Genomic DNA, 25,378 nt, shown 5'->3' on the forward strand with positions numbered 1-25,378 from the left:
ACACACACACACACAGGTGTTAGTCTGTGTGTGTGTGTGTGTGTGTGTGTGTGTGTGTGTGTGTGTGTGTGTGTGTGTGTGTGTACTCACAGGTACGTAGCTGGCGTTGATGTAGTCGGAGCAGGGGTCGTCCTCCAGGTACGCCAGCTTCACTCTGGTGGAGTCATCTACAGAAACATTCAGAGTGTTTGTTTTGTAGTTCATTCATTTTTAATGTAACAGTTTAGATCAAAGCTTTAAATGTTCCATGTTTAAACAGTAAATATGTTTAAATCCTCCAGTGAGAAACTCAAAAACACACTTTCTCTTGTTTTACCTGAAGACATTATAGGCTTGTTGTTGTTGTGTGTGTGTGTGTGTGTGTGTGTGTGTGTGTGTGTGTGTGTGTGTGTGTGTGTGTGATTCATTAAAGAGCTGTAAATGTGTCACAAATCCTATTTTTCTGTTTGTTGTAGAGAACCGGCTGCAGTTACACACACACACACACACACACACACACACACTGACACACAGACACACACACACACACACACACACACACACACAGATGTGAACTTAATTGAAGCCTGTTATTAGTTCATGTTGATGACTGAACTGATGAAATATTCATGTTTTCATCAGCTGACTGTGAGGCTGGTCGGTCTCTGTTGCCATGGGAACAGGCTCCGTCTCGTTAATTAAAGCTCTTAACAATGACGCCACTCTAGTGGTGACACCGCTCTAACAACAACGTCACTCTAACAACAACGTCACTCTAACAACAACGTCACTCTAGTGGTGACACCGCTCTAACAACAACGTCACTCTAACAACAACGTCACTCTAGTGGTGACACCGCTCTAACAACAACGTCACTCTAACAACAACGTCGCTCTAGTGGTGACACCGCTCTAACAACAACGTCACTCTAACAACAACGTCACTCTAGTGGTGACACCGCTCTAACAACAACGTCGCTCTAACAACAACGTCACTCTAACAACAACGTCACTCTAGTGGTGACACCGCTCTAACAACAACGTCGCTCTAACAACAACGTCACTCTAACAACAACGTCACTCTAGTGGTGACACTGCTCTAACAACAACGTCACTCTAACAACAACGTCACTCTAGTGGTGACACCGCTCTAACAACAACGTCACTCTAACAACAACGTCACTCTAGTGGTGACACCGCTCTAACAACAACGTCACTCTAACAACAACATCGCTCTAGTGGTGACACCGCTCTAACAACAACGTCACTCTAACAACAACGTCACTCTAGTGGTGACACCGCTCTAACAACGTCGCTCTAACAACAACGTCACTCTAACAACAACGTCACTCTAGTGGTGACACCGCTCTAACAACAACGTCGCTCTAACAACAACGTCACTCTAACAACAACGTCACTCTAGTGGTGACACCGCTCTAACAACAACGTCACTCTAACAACAACGTCACTCTAGTGGTGACACCGCTCTAACAACAACGTCACTCTAACAACAACGTCACTCTAACAACAACGTCACTCTAGTGGTGACACCGCTCTAACAACAACGTCACTCTAACAACAACGTCGCTCTAGTGGTGACACCGCTCTAACAACAACGTCGCTCTAACAACAACGTCACTCTAGTGGTGACACCGCTCTAACAACAACGTCACTCTAACAACAACGTCACTCTAGTGGTGACACCGCTCTAACAACAATGTCACTCTAACAACAACGTCACTCTAGTGGTGACACCGCTCTAACAACAACGTCGCTCTAACAACAACGTCGCTCTAACGATGAGTTCACGTTGGTTGAACTTTATGTTCTTAGGAGTTCTAGATCACGGCAATTTATTTAATATGATGCTGCATTCAATCTACAACACACACACACACACACACACACTGAAAGACACACACACACATTACTAACATGGCAGGATGTTGTTGTAGCGGTTCTTTCCTCGGTTCTCCGGCAGTCGAGCGACGTCCATCGTTTGGTTTCTTCCAACATCCTTCAGATCCTAAAAACACAAAAACACAATACATTTACTCAAAGTACTTGTACTCTACTTAAGTACTTTCGTCCACTACATCTCAGAGGTACATATTGTACTTTATACTGTACTACATCTCAGAGGTACATATTGTACTTTATACTGTACTACATCTCAGAGGTACATATAGTACTTTTGCTGTACTACAGTGTATTTCACAGTAAATGTAGAAGTTGTACCTCGAACTCTTCAGATAGCAGGTAGTTGGAGTCGGCCGTTAGTTTGTTCAGATGAGACTCAAAGTGAACGGCTTTGATCGGACTGAACAAAGAAACAGTTATTAAGATATTACCAACACAGATATTCAGTAGTATGTATATTATTCAGTAGTATGTATATTATTCAGTATTATGTATATTATACAGTAGTATGTATATTATTCAGTAGTATTCTCACCTGGTGACCCGACGATTGCTGCAACCAGAAGAAACAATGAGTTGATAGTTAAGAAGTTACTATTCAGTTATTAGAGAAGAATCATGAGCGGATGTAACAGCTGATTTATATTAAAATGTTATTACATGTTGTTATTATAGGAACGTTCACATAGATTATAAGTGATAATATCACCATCAAACCACTTCATGTTAACTCTAATGTATTGATATATTATTGATGTATTATTGATATATTATTGATATATTATTGATGTATTATTGATATTGTGATATGAGAATAGATATTGTCTTAGATGGTAAAACAACAATATTTCAGCAGATATTTAATAAACACGTACTTGTGTAGTCAATTAATTTATTTTAGACACATTAAATTGTTTTAGAAATAAAAGAAAGAAGAACAACAGTTTTATCTATTTTCATGTATTTTTTTAATTTGTTAAGTAATTTGTATTAATGTCATCATTAAATATTTCCTGAAATATTGTGATGTAAACATGTTTTATTTGTCCAGTTTATTATTATTGAATTTTTTTCAATAAAAAACATAATATTTTTTTAAATAGAGTAAATTTACAAAATACCCTGTTACCCACTAAATATATTCTTATATGTTTTCAATAACTGTTATTAATATATAAACATTAAAAGATATTGACATGTATTTAACAAACATGTTTTGTGTTTTATAAATTATTATTATTTTTAAATATACTCTATACTACTACTACTACTATATACTACTGTATATACTACTGTATACTACTATATACCACTGTATATACTACTATAATGATTCTTTTCAAACATAAAGGAGTTCATTGTATTGATAATGAAGTCGTGTTTAAACATCTTTAATCTTTAACAGTCATAACTTTTAACACTTAACGAGTTGTGTTGAACACACACACACACACACACACACACACACACTGAGTAGATAACAGACGCTGTGTACTGTACTGTGGTGGGTGAGCGATGAGGTAATCTTTAGAGTACTTTGTTGGAAAGGAATACTTCACTCTCTCACATATTGAACGTAGGAGGAGAATAACAGGCTCTCACCTCCTCACACCGAGATACAGTCCTGAAGACGGAACTTCTTTCCACATACTCATCCTCACCACCGGGTTCTCCTGCACGGCCCTGCACACACACACGCGCACACACTCGCACACACACACACACACACACACACACACACACACACACACACACACACACTAGATTGTACTGCGTTTGTTGTAAAGAGGAATAAGAACTTTATTTTTCTATTTGGTTTGTCACTTTTTAATGACTTTGTTTGTTTTATTGATCTTAAATTGATTATATTTATGTATTTGTTCGTTTATTGAGAATGTAACTTGGGAATGTAACTTTTTTAAAAGAAAATTATATTTAATTAACAAAAACTTAAAATATAATAAACAAATCAGTCGATAAAAACAATTACCCAAAACAATTCCTACAGTGTGGAACCTGGTTTTAACAAGGGTAAAAAGTACGACAGTGTGTGTGTGTGTGTGTGTGTGTGTGTGTGTGTGTGTGTGTGTGCACTCACACTTTGCGTAGCCGCTGTCTGTACACCAGCAGAGAGACGACGGCCACCATCATCCCGATCAGGAACATGCCGGCACTCAAACCCTCCACCACGCCGCCTAACGGCTCTGACACACACACACACACACACACACACACACACACACACAGAGAGAGGAGACTCACACACATGCACGGAGACAGTGTGTGTGTATGTGTGAGTGTGTATGTGAGACTCACCGGAGTGTGTCCTGATCGGTGAGGACAGGTAAGTGTCGGTGAAGAGCGGCTGAGGAAACTCTCTGTGGTTTTCATCAAACAGTCTGGTGAAAGCTCTCACACTCAGCCTGAACACACACACACACACACAGTAAATGCACACTCAAACAGTAAATACACACTCCAGTAGCTGCACATGCATGCTGTGTGTATGTGTGGTACCTGTAGGAGGTTCTGGGTTTCAGTGGTCCGTCACAGAAGCCTCCGTAGCTGTCGCTCAGGTAGAGGTCGTCGTCGTGGTAACGGTCGCAGGCACCACCCAGTCGATCCCCCCCGGCCCCAAGGTTCACCTCCACCACCTGATCATCGATCAACACACACAACAACAATAACTACACACAATAATAACTACACACAATAATAACCACACACAATAATAACCACACACAATAATAACTACACACAATAATAACTACACACAATGATGAGATGATCATGTAGAAACAGAAAAATACCACAAAAAAAAAAACTTTTTGGTAAATATTTTTATAATTTTTGTCGTTTTTTGTGATAAATTTATGTTTTTAGTAATATTTTACAGTTGTGGACAATTTTAATGTACATTTAGAAATAAAATAAACAATACATTTGATTTTTCAGTAATGTTTGTTTGTTGTGGCGTTTGTTTGTTGTAATGTTTGTTTGTTGTGGTGTTTTTTTGTTGTAATGTTTGTTTGTTTTAGTGTTTGTTTGTTGTAATGTTTGTTTGTTGTAATGTTTGTTTGTTGTAATGTTTGTTTGTTGTGGTATTTGTTTGTTGTAATGTTTGTTTGTTGCCTGTTTGTTTGTTGTAGTGTTTGTTTGTTTCCTGTTTGTTGTAATGTTTGTTTGTTGTAGTGTTTGTTTGTTTCCTGTTTATTGTAGTGTTTGTTTGTTGTAATGTTTGTTTGTTGCAATGTTTGTTTGTTGTAGTGTTTGTTTGTTTCCTGTTTGTTTGTTGTGGTGTTTGTTTGATTGTTTCCTGTTTGTTGTAATGTTTGTTTGTTGTAGTGTTTGTTTGTTGCCTCTTTGTTTGTTGTGGTGTTGTTCTGAGGTCACCTGTCCGGCGGACGTGTCGGCGTCCTGCGGGCAGCGGCTGGAGAAGTAGTCGCTCTGATACGCTCTGACGGAGGAGTTGCCGATGTAGTCGCGGTACGACGGCAGAGGGTGGCGCTGCTCCGGCTGCAGCTTCTCATTGGCTGTTGGAGACAAACGGGTTTCATTAAAGACGAGTTCAGTTTACAGACGGTGAAGAAGCTTTGATTTACACTTCAAATACACAACGCCGTAAAATGTACGGAAGCCCACTGCTGCCAATATGAGCTTCATTAAAAATTACAACAGAAGATCAATAGAATAAAATATGAACATATATGAACAATAGAATAACAATTATTACGAGTAAAAGAAATAATACTCACACATTGCTAAATACAATAGTAGTAAGAGTAATGTCAATAAATAAGGTAAAAAATATAAAATATAAAAAATTAGAATTTTTTTCAAAATAATGAGCTAGTATTTAAAATGAACTATAACTCATCTGTTTTATTTTGTACTTTACAGGCCTCCATAGCATCCCATCGTAACAGAACACCTTTAAAGCCGACACACATTTTTAAGTGAATTTAGTTAATTTGAATAGATTGGTAAAAGTGTGATTTGTGATTATTTGGGGCAATATTTCTTTGTAATATAGTATAAATGGTTTTGAGTTTGCCTGAAGAGTATTTCATGTTAGAAGGACAAAAAACTTTAAACCACTTCTAAGACAATTTGGTTGTTTGTTGTCAGTTAAACCGGGAAAAACTGTTCAGAGTGTGTACTTGTACACAAAGTATTCCGCCTGTACCGTCAGACTCGGCCACGATGACGGTGAAGTATCTCACGGCTCCGTTGGCGTCGCTGAACCACGAGCAGTTGAAGCGGAACAAGATGGAGGACAACGTCACCTTCGACGACTTCTCGCCGACGCGAACGCTCGGGGGCGGGACCGGAGGACCTGAGAGGAAACGGAGTGGTTCAACAGACTGTCAATCAAAAAAGTTTGAAAACTTTATTCTCAAACTTTATTTCATCTCTTCTTTATTTTCTTTCTGCTTTCACCGATTTCATTTGAAAAGATATTAGTACTTTTACTGCAGTATGAGTACTAATATCTGAGTAGTTTTACTGCAGTATAAGTACTAATATCTGAGTACTTTTACTGCAGTATAAGTACTAATATCTGAGTACTTTTACTGCAGTATGAGTACTAATATCTGAGTACTTTTACTGCAGTATGAGTACTAACATCTGAGTACTTTTACTGCAGTATAAGTACTAATATCTGAGTACTTTTACTGCAGTATAACTACTAATATCTGAGTACTTTTACTGCAGTATGAGTACTAATATCTGAGTACTTTTACTGCAGTATGAGTACTAATATCTGAGTTATTTTACTGCAGTATAAGTACTAATATCTGAGTACTTTTACTGCAGTATGAGTACTAATATCTGAGTTATTTTACTGCAGTATGAGTACTAATATCTGAGTTATTTTACTGCAGTATAAGTACTGATATCTGAGTACTTCTTCCACTGCTGGTAACATGAAATACATCATCCTGCTCTCTGTGTGTCTCAGGTGACCAGTCCTATTTAACAGTTCTTATTTAAACACCAGACTTCACCTGAGGGACTCTGTGTGTGTGTGTGTGTGTGTGTGTGTGTGTGTGTGTGTGTGTGTGTGTGTCCTCACGGTCTATCATGGTGACAGTAGTGTGTGTCGTCGGTGGACTCGTTAGTCTGCCCGACGACAGTCTGACCGTCACTGAGTACTTCCTGTACGCCTCCAGCTGGTCCAGCGTTACCGCGGTGACGCCGCCCGCCAGCCGCAGCGCGGAGGTCAGCTCCCCGTCGTCGTGGCGACGACACTCGACCTCGTAGGAGTCGAAGTCTGAGGAAGGAGGAGACCAGGAGCAAGAGAGGGAGGAGGAGGAGACGGGGAAGCAGTGGACGGACCTCAGAGGAGACGGACCTGAAGGAGAGGAGACAAGGGGAAAGGTTACAAGGAGAGATGAGAGAAAACATGGTGATGGAAACAAAGTGAGAGGAAAGGAGAAAATGACTGTGGAGAGGAGATAAGGAGAGAAGAGAGGAGACAAGGTGAGAGGAAACGAGACAATGAGGGAGGAGAGGAGAGAAGAGAGGAGACATAGGAGATAAGAGAAGGAGAGAGGAGAAGAAACAAGGGTAAATGATACAAGGAGAGAAGAGATAAGGAGTGAGAGGAAGTAACTAGGTGAGAGGAGACAAGGAGAGAGGAGATAAGACAAGAGGAGACAAGGGGGAGAGGAGATACGAATAGAGGAGCGAGATAAGGGAAGAGGAGAGGAGACAAGGAGACAAGAGAGAGGAGACAGGTAGAGAGGAAGGGAGAAATGGAGGAGAAGAGAAGAGACAAGGAGATAAAAGGAGACAAGAGCGAAGGAGAAATGACAAGGAGAGAAGAGAGGAAATAAGGAGAGATGAGAGGAGAGAAAGACATTGAAGGAAAGAAGAGGGGAGGAGATGACGAAGAAGAGGATAGGAAGGGAAGGAGACAAGGAGATGAAACAATGGATGAAAGTAGAGGATAAAGCTTCAGTCTCTACTGACAGAAACAACAAACTAGGTCACTGTGTGTGTGTGTGTGTGTGTGTGTGTGTGTGTGTGTGTGTGTGTGTGTGTGAAAGTGTGAGTGTGTGAGAGTGTGTGTGTGTGTGTGTGTGTGTGTGTGTGTGTGTGTGTGCGTGTGAAAGTGTGAGTGTGTGTGTGTGTGTGTGTGTGTGTGTGTGTGTGTGTGTGTGTGTGTGTGTGAGTGAGTGTGTGAGTTTTTATTCCTTCTGTTGATCAGTTTTGATCCCTGCAGCCATAAAAACAGATTCAAAATGAATCAATAATCAGAGACATTCAGACTGTTTGTTCTGTCTCCACCTGGTGGTGAACAAGAGGAACTACACCTCGTCTGTCCATTAAGAATCATATGAGACTAAAGGGTTCATCTGAGCAGGTGTGAGGAGAGGAGAGAAGGAGGTAGAGACAAGGAGAGTGGAGAGAAGACAAGGAGAGAAGAAAGGAGACAAGGGGGGAAGAGAAGGGAGAGGAGAGAAGACAAGGAGAGAGCAGAGAGGAGAGAAGGAGAGAGAAGAAGAAACAAGGCGAGAGGATGAGGGAGGAGAGGAGACAACGGCATAAGAGGGGAAACAATGAGAGAGGAGACAAGGAGATAGCAGAGGAGAGAAACAAGGGAGAGTAAGAAAGTGAAGGAAAGAGGAGGTGTTTGGTGTCTCTCCACTTACTTGTCCTGACGTTCCTCTGGATTGGCTGGCTCCTGACGGTAGGCCCGCCCCTGGCCCCGCCCCCTCCGACGGTCTCCACGGTGAAGTTGTACTGTCGTCCTGGAAACATCCCGCCCAGGACCCGCCCCGTCAGGTATGTCTGTGTGACGGACAGGCGGTCCGGAGGAGTCCACTGCAGGCTGAAGCTGTCGTAGTCTCCGGAGGCGGGACCGGACCACGACAGCTCTACCGTGTCATTGGCCGGGCCTTGTTTGACGGACAGGTGAGTGGGCGGCTCTGGAGCTGGAAGAGAGAACGACGACGTTAACGGTTGATGTTAACGCTGCTCGTCACTCTTTAACTTCTAACTGTGTTTATTTGACTCACCGGTGCGTCCGAGGGCTGAGATGTTATTGGTCAGTTCCCCGCTGTGTGTGATGACCTCAGCGCGGTACAGCCTACCAGGGATGAGCCCTGAGAACATGTGACTCTGGAGCTCCGCCCCCAGCATCTGGGCTCCCACAGAGGCTCCAGAGACATCATACAATACCACCTTAAATCACAAGAATCAAGATTCAATACCACCTTAAACCACACAGACACACGATTCAATACCACCTTAAATCACACGGACACACGATTCAATACCACCTTAAATCACAGACACAAGATTCAATACCACCTTAAACCACACGGACACACGATTCAATACCACCTTAAATCACACAGACACAAGATTCAATACCACCTTAAACCACACGGACACACGATTCAATACCACCTTAAATCACAAGGACACACGATTCAATACCACCTTAAAATAGACAGACACAAGATTCAATACCAACTTAAACCACACGGACACATGATTCAATACCACCTTAAATCACACGGACACACGATTCAATACCACCTTAAATCACACGGACACACGATTCAATACCACCTTAAATCACACAGACACAAGATTCAATACCACCTTAAACCACACGGACACACGATTCAATACCACCTTAAGATACACAGACACAAGCTTCAATACCACCTTAAACCACACGATTCAATACCACCTTAAAATACACAGACACAAGATTCAATACCACCTTAAACCACACGGACACACGATTCAATACCACCTTAAACCACACGGACACACGATTCAATACCACCTTAAACCACACGGACACACGATTCAGTAACAATATATACATTCAAATATACATTTTTAATCTCTAAGACTTTTACTAGTTAAAATAAAATAAAATAATATAAAATAATGAAGTACCTGATAGCTGCTCCAGCTTCCCTCTCCGTGCTGCCAGCTGACCGTGAGTCTGTCCGTCCGTCCTGAACTCTGAACCTGAAGAGACCAAACTGAGGACGGGACTGCAGAACAGAAACAGATGAAGAGAGAACAGAAGAACAGGGAAGGAAAAAGAAAAAGGTGATAACATGCAAGAAGAGCAGAGAGAGAGAGAGAAGAGAAGAGATAACTGATCAAATAAAAAGATCATAAAGTGATACTACTGTGATTAAAGTGATACTACTGTGTCTACTGACCCGTTCTGGCCAACACGGACGAGTCGCTGCTCATGTCTCGGCTCCAGCTCACCACCATCAGTCGGTACAGACTTCCTGCTCTCAGCCCAGAGAAAACACAGCTGTCTGCAGCTGGACCCACTTTCTGCAGGTCCACCGGCTCGCCGAGCGCCTGAAGCACAGTGCATCATTAATTATACTATATATGTTTAAGTATAGACTGTATAGAAGTCTAGTCTAAAATGACTCTACTTCTCTCTAGTGTCCACCAGGGGGCGACTCCTCTGGTTGTATAGAAGTCTAGTCTAAAATGACTCTACTTCTCTCTTGATTTATTCCCTCAGTAAACATTGTAAACATGAGTTTATGGTCTCAATCTCTAGTTTACAGTCTTCTTCAATACAGCATGATGTTCATTTAGTACATTATGCTCCATTTAGAGTCAAACACACCATAAAGAGGGGATGATTTAGGGGGCGGGGCTACACAGTGATTGACAGGTCTCTACCAGAGACGTATACGGCGTCTCTAAACTACCGACACTAAACCAGAAGAACGAATTCAAATGTGTTCAAACCTGAAGTAATATTTTCTCCTCTACATAAGAAGTGTTACTACGTTTAATGGTCTCACCTGATGATGCTCCTTCCTGCTCCCTCCCGCCTCCTGCCTGTGATTGGCTGTCGCCTCGATGACGCTGTAGAGCGACAGGTCGTAGACGTCGACGTGACCTTGTGAGGGACGCCAGGAGAAGGACAGAGAGGAGGTGTTGGAGGAGGCGACGGTTAGATTGCTGACGGCGGCCGGACCTGAAACACCCCGAGAGGACAGAGTTTTTAGGAGGAAGACCGTGAGTGACTTGAGACATTTGATTGGACGATATTGTGACGCAGTGACTTACGTGTTTGTCCGTCTGCTGAGGCCTCCGGCGACGGGACGCCGCCGCTGAGCGTCGCCACCTTCACTCGGTACCACCTCCCCGACGTCAGACCCTCCAGACGCTCGCTACGACTCTCCGCCGAGACCGACCGATTGGCCAGGAGGGCGCCGGTCTCGTCCAATAGCTGCAGAGCGTAGCCGTCGTACACGCCCACGGGCCTCTCCCAGCTGACGGTCAGGCTGTGAGTGGTGTGGTCGTTATCCGCCTGCAGGGCTGTGACTCTGGCTGGAGCTGGAGCGCAAAAAAACAATCAATATCAATATTTTCCTCTCTAATTATTAAATCAATCAACCAATCGAGGGTCTTACCGGTTCTACCGGTGGCCGTGTTGCTATTGGTCAGCTTCCCGCTCAACGATTGGACGGTGACGGTGTAGGCGTGGCCCGGGGTCAGATCCAGGAAGTCCAGGGAGGACACGTGTTTGGGGACGGGGCGAGTCTCGATGACGACGCCGTCCTGGAGACAGGAAGTGGCATCACAATATTCATAAAGCCACCACAATCCATCAATTCACCACCTGTTCATCAATCACCCACACCTAGTTTCTCATCATTTATCTCTTTTCTCGTTCCTCTTCTACTTCTTGGTCTTGTGGAGTACCGCAGGGATCAATTTTAGGCCCCATTTACTTCATTTTATAGATATAATATCCTTCTGTTTTAGGAAACGATTCCTGTCAAAGTTACGCAGATGACAAACAGTTTTACTTTCCTGACCCCCAAATTACATTTTATTGGAGAGAATTAAAATATACTAAACATTTTATCTAAAGAGAAACTTTAACGCTGCTGTTAATGTTAACTGTCTTGGTAAGTCATAGTATAGTAAGTCAAAAAAAGTCATAGTATAGTATGTTGAAAAAATTCATAGTACAGCATGTTGAAAAAAGTCATAGTATAGTATGTCAAAAAAGTCATAGTATAGTATGTTTTTTTATGTATTTTAATATATATGTATGTGTGAATGAAATAAAATAAAGTTATTGATAAATACATTGTTTTAACTATAACTGATTGAAAATTAGTTATTTAACATAGTAACTAATTTAATTAACTGATTATTAATTTAGAAAAACAATGTAATGAAAAAGAATGAATTATTAAATATATGATTAAAAAACTGATTAAAAACACTAATCTAAAACCTTGTGATGATGTCATAGAATATGATGTAATTATGTAGATTAAACCAGTTAAAAAACATGCAACACACACATACTGATCTATCAATACTTTTACTTTAACTACATTTTGTGCTTTTATTGTGAAAGTCCCATCAGGTAGAAAAATTTCAAAATAAAAGACAAAAAACATAAAAGAGCTAAAAATGTTAATGAGCTTTTAAATGAGACTGAAGAACAACTTAAGTAAGATTTGGAACCAGGACTTTTGTACTTGTAGTGGAGTATTTTTCACAGTGTGGTATTAGTACTTTTAAGTCTGTTACACGTATTAAACCGTTTGATTTGAATCTAGTAACTCTGTATTATAACATGCTTTTAACTCACCGTGGTGGATAAGGAGACGATGTACATGTCCAGGTCTCCGTCTCCAGGAGTCCAGAAGACCAGCAGCCCTCCAACGGACCGAGGAGCCAGGTGGAGGTTCCCGACTGCACTGGGAACTGGAGAGGAAGAAGTCCGGGTTCAGCAAAAACAAAAGACTCCAGGTGTTTTAAACTAGCGGTTCTTATCGTCTCACCTGTCCGACCCTCGATGAACTGGGGCCTCTGGTTCGGTCCGCTGAACGTCGACACCACGATCTTATAGAGACGGCCCGGGGTGAGAGAGATCAGCCGGTGACGTCGCACCTCGCTGCCCAACGCCACCGGAGGGAAAACACCAGTGTCATTGAAGAGCAGAGTCACCTGGAGACAAGAAACAACAGGGGTGAAGCTCTACAGAGAGATTAAGCTCATCAGGAAACAACTGGAACGGTGAAAAATAAACCACATGGACATTTATTTATGTAGAAATATGAACATCCTTAGTTTAAGAGTGTTGTAAATTGTTTAATTAGCCGCGTTTAGTTTAATTCAAGGATGTCTTTGGGATAAAAGTAAGAAAATAAAATAAACCTGAGAACTTAAACTCTCTAAAGCTGCTGGAAGTAAACTATAAAGTGTCATTTAAGTTTCTCTTCACATTGTAAGTTATTAAAGCAAAGTTTAAATATGAATCAATTCATGAAAATGTATCAACAAATAGTTTTTTGGGAGGAATAAGAGAGGAGGAAGGATATATATATATATACGCATATATATATATATATATATATATATATATATATATATATACGTATATACACGTATATATACACGTATATATATATATATATATATATATATATATATATATATATATATGTATGTATGTATGTATGTATGTATATATATGTAATATAATTATATATATATAATATCATTTCTATTTTTCACACCTCATAGTGGTCCACGTCTCCAGGGGCGGGGCTCCAGGTGATGGACAGGTCACCTGTTCCCACGTTGATGAGCGACAGATTTCCAACAGCTGCTGGAACTGAAGAACAACGAAACTTTAAATTAATAAAAACAAAGACGCATTAATGTAAAGTTGTCTCCTCGGTCTCTGACTCACATGTTCGTCCGTCGGTGGAGACGCTGGCGACGTACTCGCCGCTCCAGGTTTCCACGGTGACGGTGTAGAGTCTGCCCGGCGACAGGGACGAGAAGACGCACTCGTTGTGTCCGGCCGAGACGCTCTTATTCTGAAGGACGCTGTTGTTGTAACAGATCAGAACCATGTAGTGGTCCAGATCTCCTGCTGCATGACGCCAGTACACCTGAAAAACACAACAAAATACATAAATACATAATAAAATACTTTCAGATTACAGTTATGAAAATATTTATTATGTTATATATTATCATTTATAAAAAAGAAGTAAACATTTTCCCGATAACAAGAATTAAATTACAAACTAAAGTTCTTTTCAGAAAACTTCATAGAAAGATATATTATTAATTATATGAGGATTGTAATCATTGTTTATCTGCGAATAATAACAATAATTATCCTAACAAGCTGTTTTAAATTAAAAGAATAATGATGATTATTATTATTGTATGATGATATGATGTTAGTTTAGAGTCCTTCTCACTTTCAGGAAGTCGTCTCTTGCAGAGTGAACAGCTGTTGGGTTTTGAACGGTGGCCGGTTCTAAAAAACAAATAAAACAAATTCAGGTTTTATACTTCACTTAATGTATCTTTTCACTTTGTTTAGCTGTGAATTAAAGAAGCCACACTGAAAATAAAAGATTCGCAAAAAAAAAAGATTTAAAAACAGAAAAAAGACACTTTTTTAAAAGGGAACCGTTACAGTAAACTGTGATTTTGAACAAAACTCCTGCCTCCTTTTAACAAAAAGCAGGAGTCTGAGTGCCAACATATGGGACCATGAGAGAGAGAAGACTCTGCTGAACGCTCTGATGTGGTTTTTATGTTTGTGGTGTTAAAATGTGAGCTCCAGCGCAATGTACAAACTGGTAGCGTCTGCCTTCTTTGAGACATGAGTGGTCAGATTTAACATGGAGTCTAATGGAGCAGTTGGTTGGAGTTCATGGCGCTCTGCGGCTGTTTGAGCCAAATGTGTAAGTCCGTTGGATTCCAATGATGCATGGCTGCGACCGGCACAACATGTTCTACGTTTTGACCAAACATGGTGTATAAAGAGTAAAAACTGTGGGAATGGGAGCAAGTTGTTTGGAGAAATCACAGAATATTTTCCTGCTCTGCTCCACTCTGACCGTGATGTCATCACTCTAACGCCGAACATTCCGTGCAACACACACCCATTATACAATGTGAAACAGACCCAAAATGTTCCTGAAACTTCAACGTTGACTTCATGAAAACTGTGCTAGCTATCAAAATGTCCATTTGGCTCAATAACGTCCATCGTTTTGTCTACGTTTTAAACTTTGAATTATTGTTCTACGTTAAAGTACGGCTGGTCAATATGGGTCCAAAGTTAAGTGTTTGTTTAGCTCTCTTCACGCAGAAACCCCATTCAATTATTATTAACCCTTAATTAAAAAGACTGAAATGCAAATGAAAGAAAATTAATTTTATATATATATAAAGAGTGAATTTAAATACAACATGAATATTAAATCGTCCTCACGTGTCCGTGCTTGAACCGCCGTGGCGTTCTCCAGGCCGCCGCTCCTCGTCACGATGACCACGGAGTAAAGTCGCCCGGCGACCAGCGAGCCAAAGGAGCACTCGGGCGTCGAGGAGCGAGACACGGTCAGCGAGCGGACGGCTCGAGTCCCGTCCAGCAGGCGGACCAGGTAGTCGTCCGCCACGCCCACCGCCGGGCGCCACGAGGACCGCAGGGCGTCAGACCGACCGCCATTAGAAACCGTTACCTCGGAGACAGAGGCCGGGGCTGAGGGACAAATTATAATAATAAATAATAATAGTACAAAGTTTATGCTGCCGACTAGATCCATCTATCAACCAATAGGAGGTTAGCTAAAGGGGCTGGGGGGCGGGGTTTGTTTTTGTTTTCGCCAGCCTGAGGGCTGATTGGTCGGCAGGTACACACACACACACACACACACACACAAACACACACACACACACACACACACACACACACACACACACACACACACAGTCTGTTCTGAAAATGACTGGGACATTATGTGGAAACACAATAGCTACTTTGAGAAGGAATATGTGCATGCGCGCGCGTGTGTGCGCACGTGTGTGTGTGCAGGAAGCCTTTGAGCACTGGGAGTGTCTTTATGTGTGTTTGGAACATTTCAAACCTCCTTCTTGGTATTTAAACTATTGTTCTAAAAACTCTGATGTTATCACAGAATACACTTTTACTGACGTGCGCACACACACACACACACACACACACACACACACACACACACACACACACACACACACACACACAATGTGACCAATAAATGAACTGCAATAAGCTAAAGAGTCTGTTTGTCACATGGAACACAATTCAACACATAAAGCTTCAAAGAAACGTATTGAGACATAAAGTAAATCCTGATGAATCATGACTAACGTCAGTGTAGGTGTGGTTCTGAGTGACTCACCCGTCCGTCCCTCCAGTCCGGTGATCTCGGACTGAAGGTCTCCGCTGACGGCGGCGGCCTGCAGCCTGTAGAGGGCGCCAGGAATCAAACCAGCGAGCAGCAGGGAAGAAGAACCGACCGGAACGCTGTGGTTCTGGAGAACCACGCTGAGGAGAACACGGTCATTACCAACACAGTACAGACAGTCCTCAACCCTATCAAAATAAAAGATGTTTTTCACAACCAGTGAACAGGAAGTGACCACATCTGGACGGAGGAGTGACGTACAGACCAATGTTACAATGTTTACTGAGGGAATAAATCAAGAGAGAAGTAGCGTCATTTTAGACTAGACTTCTATACAACCAGAGGAGTCGCCCCCTGGTGGACACTAGAGAGAAGTAGAGTCATTTTAGACTAGACTTCTATACAACCAGGTGTGTGTTTCTAAACACCTGCTTTAAACACCCACCTGTCCTGCAGCAGGATCAGAGAGAACGAGTCCACGTCTCCTGGTGGTTTCTTCCAGAATGCCTGGAGGCTGTTGACCCCAGAGCTTCTCAGGGTGATGGCACGCAGCGCCATGGGAACTAAACACACACACACACACACACATATACACACGACATTAATAACTAACAGCTTCAGTTAAAAGGTATGCAAGTATCTAAAGTTGTATTAATGCACTGATGAAGTATTTACACCTTTAAACTGTTCACAGGTACGGACTCACCTGTCCTCCCCTCCAGGGACACGGAGGCGTTGAGTTTCCCGCTCCTTGTTGTCACGGTGATGGTGTAGCTCCGCCCAGGTGTGAGCACGTTGAATGTGCACTCCCTCATGTTAGGCTCCACCTCCCTGGTGTCCACGGTGACGTCACCTATGACACACAGGAAGCGATCATCAGACGACGGATTCATCTACTTTTTATTTGATCAAAGTGGTTCATTTATGCAAAGATTAAAGTTGAGTATTTACAAGAAAATAATAATAAAAAATCTATTTTTTTTAGAATTTAGTTGCAAATTTATGAGGATAAAAATCAGATCACTTACGAGAAAAAAAAACTTGAATAATTAATACAGTTTGCAAAAAAAACCCCTCTCAATTTATCTTTTATTTTTTGTTAAAAAACAAACCAAAAAACACAATTTTTGTAACCTAAATCGAGATTATTTCGGGCCGATCTACTTGACGTCTACCGTGGCAAATGGTCAGGAAGTAGCCGTCACGTGACCCAGAGGGGGCGTGGCTCCACATGGCGCTGAGCGAGGTCTCGTCCGAGTGTCGTATGTGGAGATCAGACACGGCGGCCGGAGCTGCAGAGACACAAACAACACGAAACGTTCTTCTTCTGCAGCTTCTGACCAACGTTCTTCATGTTTCTGGTCATTTATATACTTTAGTAGCAGCGACTGTTTTCTTTACACGTTCCTCTATTTCTGCCGTATACTACTACGAATGTGTAATTACTGTCATTATGTCTGGATATATTTCTGCAGTGATACATATTTATTCTGTCCTAAATTTCTGCCGTAATATATATTTCTCCAGTATATTATATTATATATATATATTACTAATTATAATATATATATAATATAAATATTTTCCATTGTATATTTTTGCAGTATTATATACATGTATTTATACATATATATATATGTATATACATATACATATATATACATATATATGTATATGTATATATATATACACACACACACACACATACATACATACATAAGTATTTCTGATGTATATTTCTCCAGTAAAATGTATATATTCATATAGTACTTATAGTACATATGGTATATACATATTTTTGCTGTATATTTCTGCACATGTATATATAATTTCTGTTGCATATTGCTATAGTAATATATGTATAAATATATATTTCTGTTGTATATTTCTGCAGTAACATATTCTATATATATATATATATATATATATATATATATATATAACTGTAAAATATATATAAATATGTTCTGTTACATAACATATATGTATGTATATATATATGCATATATTTCTGTTGTATATGTATATATATATATATATATAAAATATAAATATTTTCTGTTAAATAACATATATGTATGCATATATTTCTGTTGTATATGTATATATATATATATATATATATATATATATATATATATATATATACATACATACACATGCACATACAGTATATATGTATGTTGTATATTTCTGCAGTAACATATATATATATATATATATTTATTTCTTTGGTCGTCTGACCTGTTGCTCCCTCACAGCTGCTCTCAGCCGTCAGTCCTCCGCTCTCCACTCTCAGCACGGCTCTGTACATCCTTCCAGGCGTTAGTCCCGTCCCGGGGAAGCTGAAGTTGGCAGCCTCTCGGTCCAGAGTGGTGCTGACTAACTGCTGGGAGCCGTCGTAAAGGAGCAGCCTGTAGCTCTCCCATCGGCCAGCGGGGGGCGACCAAGAGAGGAGGAGGCCGCCGGAGGAGGAGGAGGAAGGAGACAAGGAGAGGAGGGACGCCGCCGCCGGAGCTGAAGACGAGATGGAGACGAGATGAAGACGAGATGAAGAAACAAAGAAGACGAAAGACATAAGAAGAAAAACAACAACACCTCACCTGTCCTGACGGTGAGTTCTGATTGGCTCGTCAGCTCGCCGCTCCTGGACGTCACCTCGACCCGATAGGCCGAGCCGGGGGTCAGCCGATCAACGACGGCGACCTCCGTCTCGTCCGGCGGAAGCGTCGACTCCCAGAGAGCCGTCCCATTGGCCGAGAGGACGGCGACGACGAGGGCGTCCAGGTCGCCTTCTGGACGTCGCCACGACAAAGACAAGCCGGCGCTGTCGACGTGGTCGGTGGTGAGGTTAACGACGGCAGCGGGAACTAGAAACAAGATTAAGATGATCAGATATTGTTTTTACTCTTTCTTCCTGTCTTCTTCTTCTTTTCCAGATTCTTCTTCTTCTCCAGATTCTTTTTCTTCTCCATATTCTTCTTCTTCTTCTCCAGATTCTTCTTCTTCTTCTCCAGATTCTTCTTCTTCTTCTTCTCCATATTCTTCTTCTTCTTCTCCAGATTCTTCTTCTTCTTCTCCTCTATATTCTTCTTCTTCTCCATATTCTTCTTCTTCTTCTCCTCCATATTCTTCTTCTTCTCCATATTCTTCTTCTTCTCCTCCATATTCTTCTTCTTCTCCTCCATATTCTTCTTCTTCTCCATATTCTTCTTCTTCTCCAGATTCTTCTTCTTCTACTCCAGATTCTTCTTCTTCTTCATCTCCAGATTCTTCTTCTTCTTCTTCTCCAGATTCTTCTTCTTCTTCTCCTCCATATTCTTCTTCTTCTCCAGATTCTTCTTCTTCTTCTTCTCCTCCATATTCTTCTTCTTCTCCAGATTCTTCTTCTTCTTCTTCAAAGTGCTTTGAGTGGTTGTAAAGACGAGTAAAGCTCTACACAGGAACAGTCCTGTTACCGTTCTTCTTCTTCTTCTTCTCTGTTACCTGTCTGAGCCGTCGTCGTCCGGTCGTTCTGCAGCCCGCCGGCCTCCGTCACCATCGTAACGTTGTACAGTCGGCCCGGCGTCAGGTCGAGGAGTGTGTGCTGCGTCGCCGTGCTCTCCAACGTCTCGTTCCTCAGCAGACCTGCAGGAGGAACGAGGAGACGGTCACGTAAAAAGATCATGTAAATATGTCTGTGGGAGGAGTCTTAAAGGTGCACCATCGTGTCCAGTTATAAACCAGAACGTTCTAAAAGACGACAGACGCACCGGTTTGATCCCACAGCTGCAGCCTGAAGCGCTGCGTTCTTCCTGGGCCGGCCTGCCAGGAAAGGCCCAGGCTGCTGCAGGTCCTGGAGGTCACGGCCAGGCCGCTCACCGCCGACGGCTCTGATGATGCAACACACACACACACACACACACACACACACACACATACACACGGTCAGAAAACAGGCCGATGCATCACTGATGCTAGTAAATCAAGCAACTAAAAAATAATTCGTTTTTTTGTCTCTGCTGGAGGATCTGGGTCTGTCCACGGTGGACCGGACTCTGCTGGAGTCTGAGAGACTGTTCTTCTCTGGTGATTTATGTGTTGTGAACATGAGCTTCCAGCAGGAAAAGGATCCATCTCTTCAAACCCGCGTCCTTGTCTTCAAAGTGTGAGCTCTGTAGGAGTCCCGTTGACACTCCCCTGCTTCTCTTCAAACCCCCATCCGCCCCGTCTGAGAGCTCCCCGTTTCCTGGTTTGTGTGTGTTTTTTCCCACAATGCCTCTCTGCGTGTGCTTCAAACTGAGGTCGAACAATACAATCAGCCGGCGACATCTTTCCCCGTTATTTTGAGTGTTGATGGAGCTGCTACAATGTTAGCATAGCACCGTTTGATCCAAACTCCATTCAGAAGACAAGCTTTTTAAAGGTTATTTGCTTGTCTAACAAAACATGAATTCAGACTTTTTACAAATCACATCATTATGTAGTTTTTTCTGCATCCCTTTTTATCTGTTTATTGTAATTAAATCTGTTTATTTTGGGTTTGTACAGCTCTAGTAAACCAACCGACGTGTGGCGCACTAGATGCAGTGAATAAACACAAACTATAGTAGCGCAACGCAAACATTCACTTCACTTTTAGTGTGAAAGAAGCATTTAGAGCATTTAGCATCAGAGCAGTAAGCATTTAGAGCATTTAGCATTTAGAGCATTTAGCATGAGAGCATGTAGCATCAGAGCATTTAGAGCATTTAGCATCAGAGCATTTAGAGCATGTAGCATCAGACCATTTAGAGCATTTAGCATCAGAGCATGTAGCATCAGAGCATTTAGAGCATGTAGCATCAGAGCATTTAGAGCATGTAGCATCAGAGCATTTAGAGCATTTAGCATCAGAGCATGTAGCATCAGAGCAGTTAGCATCAGAGCAGTACGCATTTAGAGCATTTAGCATGAGAGCATTTAGCATCAGAGCAGTAAGCATTTAGAGCATTTAGCATCAGAGCATTTAGCATCAGAGCAGTTAGCATCAGAGCAGTTAGCATCAGAGCAGTAAGCATTTAGAGCATTTAGCATTTAGAGCATTTAGCATCAGAGCAGTTAGCATCAGAGCAGTAAGCATCAGAGCAGTAAGCATTTAGAGCATTTAGCATGAGAGCATTTAGAGCATTTAGCATCAGAGCATGTAGCATCAGAGCATTTAGAGCATGTAGCATCAGAGCATTTAGAGCATGTAGCATCAGAGCATTTAGAGCATGTAGCATCAGAGCATTTAGAGCATGTAGCATCAGAGCATGTAGCATCAGAGCATTTAGAGCATGTAGCATCAGAGCATGTAGCATCAGAGCATTTAGAGCATTTAGCAGCTAAAGAGACAGGTATTCCCCTCAGGAGGTGGTGGAGACCAAACAGAGCTATAAGAGAGAGAACATTGGACTTCTATTGGTCAGGAGACACAAAGACTCGTGATGAATGATGATCTTTGAGGGAGCGTCGCAGCAGGTAAGAAAACAAACGTTAAAGTGGAAGTAACCGTCAGAAGATAAGAAACAAACACTGAAGTGAGTGTTTTGCATTTCTGAGGTTACTGTCGGGACTCACATTGGTACAGCAACACCCTGTTTCCTACAAACACACACACACACACACACATATATATACATGTACATACACACACATATATAAGTATACACACACACACACACACACACACACACACACACACACACGCCCTTTCCCAGTGCTTCCAACTGAACAAAGAAACAATGGAAGCAGGAAATAGCTGAACCCAGAGCTCTGCCCACGATGGAAATACACACCGAGGGTCCAACTTCTGTTCTGGACGCACGCCATCGTGGACACACACACACACACACACACACACACACACACACACACTCTATCACTCTCTCTCAGCAGGGCCGCGGTTCCTGAAGCTAATCACAGAGAGAGGAAGCTACACGACTTCAACTCAACGGGACAGAGAGGTCAGAGGACATGGAACAATAGAAACCAACGGAACACAATAGAAGACGTAGAAGTAAATACAACGGGGGAGGAAGTATTCAGACACTAAATACTTTACTGTAGTATTCAGAGAGGAAATACTTTACTGTAGTATTCAGACAGTGAATACTTTAATGTAGTAGAAGTACTAAAACTACTGGACTAGTTTAACTCTGAACTGGTTTAAATCTAGACTGGTTTATGTCCAGACTGGTTTGAATCTGGACTGGTGTAAGTCTGGACTGGTTTGAATCTGGACTGGTGTAAGTCTGGACTGGGTTAGGACTTACTGGTGTGCAGGGTGACGTTTGCCGTCTCCTGGTCTCTCTGGGACTGGATCTCCAGCTGGTAGGCGGTTCCAGGCTCCAGGTGATCCAACACGCAGGTGAAAACCCCTCCTCCCTCCTTGTCCCCTCCATCCTCGGCTCCTAGCTGGTTTGTTCCCAGATAGTTAGCTCCCGTCTCCTCCTTCGCCTCCTCTTCTCCTCGCTCCCTTCCTCCGATCTCATTGTTCTCTACCTCCTCGTCTCCTTCTCGTCTCCTTCTTCTACACTCGGCGCCGTCGGCTCCGGCGTCCTGAGATGAGACGCTGAAGGAGCAGTTGGGTCCAGGTGTGCTGACGGTCAGTGAGATGGAGTCCAGACCGGATGCTGGTTCAGACACAGAGATGCTGCATTTGATGGACTGGGTCTCTGTGGGAGCTGCACTGCTCGGATCCTGATGAGGAGACAGGAGACGAGGAGACGAGGAACAAACAGTGAGAGAGAGGATTATTTTGTCCATTGGGATGAAAAAGCATGTTTTCTTTAAACAATCGCCAAAACTACACCGTTCATCACAGCCAGAAGGTGTAAAAACTGTCTTTACCATCACACCATGTGTGACGAACGCTTACTTCAGAAACATCAGCCGACGCAAAGCTTCATAAACATTTTATTCTACATGTTCTCATTTAAAATGTTCTAGTTCTCTCTACTTCTAGTCATCATGGTTCTGTTTCCATAGAGGAACAGGACTTTTATTTTGAAAATCAAGACCACGGAGAGAAGAATGCTGCTTCAGGGCTCAGGGGGTTAAATAGATTATAAAAAGGGAGTTGGTATTCAATCATACAGGCGGTTGGAGCGATGATATGTTGACAAGATATTGTTTTCCAAAACCAAAGTGCACACTGCTGCAGTAAACCAGCCGACATGTGACTTTATGCTAAGCTAACCAGGTCCTGACTCCAGCTATGTACTGAACACACAGAGTTGAGATTTGTTATCCATAGAAAGAGAATAAGATGATTTTACCAAAATGTGCAGTAGATTACTGTTTTGTTTTTGCTCAATATTTCGCACTAAACAGCTTTTCTTTCTTTTTCCTTCATTTCATACATCACTCTCATTAGCATATTTGGATTCTTCCTCACGAGAGGAACCAAAACTGATTCATTGTTCAATAAAAATCTGTAAAACCAAAAGAAACTGATCCTTTGTTTCACTGCTAAGAAAGCTTCAAACGGACTGTTGAGCTATTTAAAGAACTGTAACTGTGTGTTTATCACTTATGTTGGTTTGTCTTACCTTTGGCCTTGTACATGTAAATATCTGTGTGTGTGTGTGTGTGTGTGTGTGTGTGTGTGTGTGTGTGTGTGTGTGTGTGTGTGTGTGAGCTTTAACCTTTTTATACTAGAAAACAGAAAAATCATTTGTCACTGATAATGAGGTTCAGGGAGTTAAGAGACAACAATGCAGCAGAGAGACAGAGAAGGAAATGATGACTGAGGAAAAAGAAACTGCATGAATATCTGTCGTAGTCGTGTGTGGATGTAGTGGTGTAACGTTAACATCACAATGTAAATAAAGTTTAACGTTAACATCACAGTGTAAATAAAGTTTTAACGTTAACCATCACAATGTAAATAAAGTTTAACGTTAACATCACACTGTAAATAAAGTTTAACGTTAACCATCACACTGTAAATAAAGTTTAACGTTAACATCACAGTGTAAATAAAGTTTTAACGTTAACCATCACAATGTAAATAAAGTTTAACGTTAACATCACAGTGTAAATAAAGTTTAACGTTAACATCACAGTGTAAATAAAGTTCAACGTTAACATCACAGTGTAAATAAAGTTTAACGTTAACATCACAGTGTAAATAAAGTTTTAACGTTAACCATCACAGTGTAAATAAAGTTTAACGTTAACCATCACAGTGTAAATAAAGTTTTAACGTTAACCATCACAGTGTAAATAAAGTTTAACATTAACATCACAGTGTAAATAAAGTTTAACGTTAACCATCACAGTGTAAATAAAGTTTAACGTTAACATCACAGTGTAAATAAAGTTTAACGTTAACCATCACAGTGTAAATAAAGTTTAACGTTAACATCACAGTGTAAATAAAGTTTACCATTAAATAAAGTTTACCGTTAACCATCACAGTGTAAATAAAGTTTTAACGTTAACATCAGAGTGTAAATAAAGTTTTAACATTAACATCACAGTGTAAATAAAGTTCAACGTTAACATCACAGTGTAAATAAAGTTTTAACGTTAACCATCACTGTGTAAATAAAGTTTAACGTTAACATCACAGTGTAAATAAAGTTTAACGTTAACATCACAGTGTAAATAAAGTTCAACGTTAACATCACAGTGTAAATAAAGTTTAACGTTAACATCACAGTGTAAATAAAGTTTTAACGTTAACCATCACAATGTAAATAAAGTTTAACGTTAACATCACAGTGTAAATAAAGTTTTAACGTTAACCATCACAATGTAAATAAAGTTTAACGTTAACATCACAGTGTAAATAAAGTTTTAACGTTAACCATCACAGTGTAAATAAAGTTTAACGTTAACCATCACAGTGTAAATAAAGTTTTAACGTTAACCATCACAGTGTAAATAAAGTTTAACATTAACATCACAGTGTAAATAAAGTTTAACGTTAACCATCACAGTGTAAATAAAGTTTAACGTTAACATCACAGTGTAAATAAAGTTTAACGTTAACCATCACAGTGTAAATAAAGTTTAACGTTAACATCACAGTGTAAATAAAGTTTACCATTAAATAAAGTTTACCGTTAACCATCACAGTGTAAATAAAGTTTTAACGTTAACATCAGAGTGTAAATAAAGTTTTAACATTAACATCACAGTGTAAATAAAGTTCAACGTTAACATCACAGTGTAAATAAAGTTTTAACGTTAACCATCACAATGTAAATAAAGTTTAACGTTAACATCACAGTGCAAATA

At 41.1% G+C, this 25,378-nt stretch overlaps 1 protein-coding gene across 1 annotated transcript in view; it reads right to left on the bottom strand.

Annotated features, from left to right (window-relative positions):
• ptprb (protein tyrosine phosphatase receptor type b) overlaps window positions 1-25,378 on the bottom strand; it is a 29,613-nt gene that overhangs the window by 2,750 nt on the left and 1,485 nt on the right. Inside the window, exons 2-34 of the mRNA XM_068734085.1 lie at window positions 22,405-22,831; window positions 19,882-20,001; window positions 19,616-19,756; window positions 18,733-18,999; window positions 18,374-18,646; window positions 17,305-17,421; window positions 16,836-16,982; window positions 16,575-16,692; window positions 16,124-16,269; window positions 15,178-15,444; window positions 14,153-14,211; window positions 13,630-13,834; window positions 13,454-13,551; window positions 12,716-12,881; window positions 12,523-12,638; window positions 11,324-11,471; window positions 10,977-11,246; window positions 10,709-10,884; window positions 10,097-10,247; window positions 9,822-9,922; window positions 8,924-9,089; window positions 8,558-8,839; window positions 6,976-7,254; window positions 6,085-6,234; window positions 5,292-5,431; window positions 4,416-4,552; window positions 4,215-4,321; window positions 3,997-4,102; window positions 3,501-3,581; window positions 2,434-2,451; window positions 2,217-2,298; window positions 1,914-2,004; window positions 91-167 (exon numbers count right to left, since the gene is read on the bottom strand). Coding sequence (XP_068590186.1) covers window positions 91-167; window positions 1,914-2,004; window positions 2,217-2,298; window positions 2,434-2,451; window positions 3,501-3,581; window positions 3,997-4,102; window positions 4,215-4,321; window positions 4,416-4,552; window positions 5,292-5,431; window positions 6,085-6,234; window positions 6,976-7,254; window positions 8,558-8,839; window positions 8,924-9,089; window positions 9,822-9,922; window positions 10,097-10,247; window positions 10,709-10,884; window positions 10,977-11,246; window positions 11,324-11,471; window positions 12,523-12,638; window positions 12,716-12,881; window positions 13,454-13,551; window positions 13,630-13,834; window positions 14,153-14,211; window positions 15,178-15,444; window positions 16,124-16,269; window positions 16,575-16,692; window positions 16,836-16,982; window positions 17,305-17,421; window positions 18,374-18,646; window positions 18,733-18,999; window positions 19,616-19,756; window positions 19,882-20,001; window positions 22,405-22,831 — 5,229 coding nt within the window. The remainder of the gene's footprint in view (window positions 1-90; window positions 168-1,913; window positions 2,005-2,216; window positions 2,299-2,433; window positions 2,452-3,500; window positions 3,582-3,996; window positions 4,103-4,214; window positions 4,322-4,415; window positions 4,553-5,291; window positions 5,432-6,084; window positions 6,235-6,975; window positions 7,255-8,557; window positions 8,840-8,923; window positions 9,090-9,821; window positions 9,923-10,096; window positions 10,248-10,708; window positions 10,885-10,976; window positions 11,247-11,323; window positions 11,472-12,522; window positions 12,639-12,715; window positions 12,882-13,453; window positions 13,552-13,629; window positions 13,835-14,152; window positions 14,212-15,177; window positions 15,445-16,123; window positions 16,270-16,574; window positions 16,693-16,835; window positions 16,983-17,304; window positions 17,422-18,373; window positions 18,647-18,732; window positions 19,000-19,615; window positions 19,757-19,881; window positions 20,002-22,404; window positions 22,832-25,378) is intronic.

The sequence above is a fragment of the Cebidichthys violaceus genome, unplaced genomic scaffold (assembly GCF_023349555.1).
Source record: "Cebidichthys violaceus isolate CVI_PGR_0920_01 unplaced genomic scaffold, fCebVio1.0.p SCAF_60, whole genome shotgun sequence".
Taxonomy (NCBI): Eukaryota; Metazoa; Chordata; class Actinopteri; order Perciformes; family Stichaeidae; genus Cebidichthys; species Cebidichthys violaceus.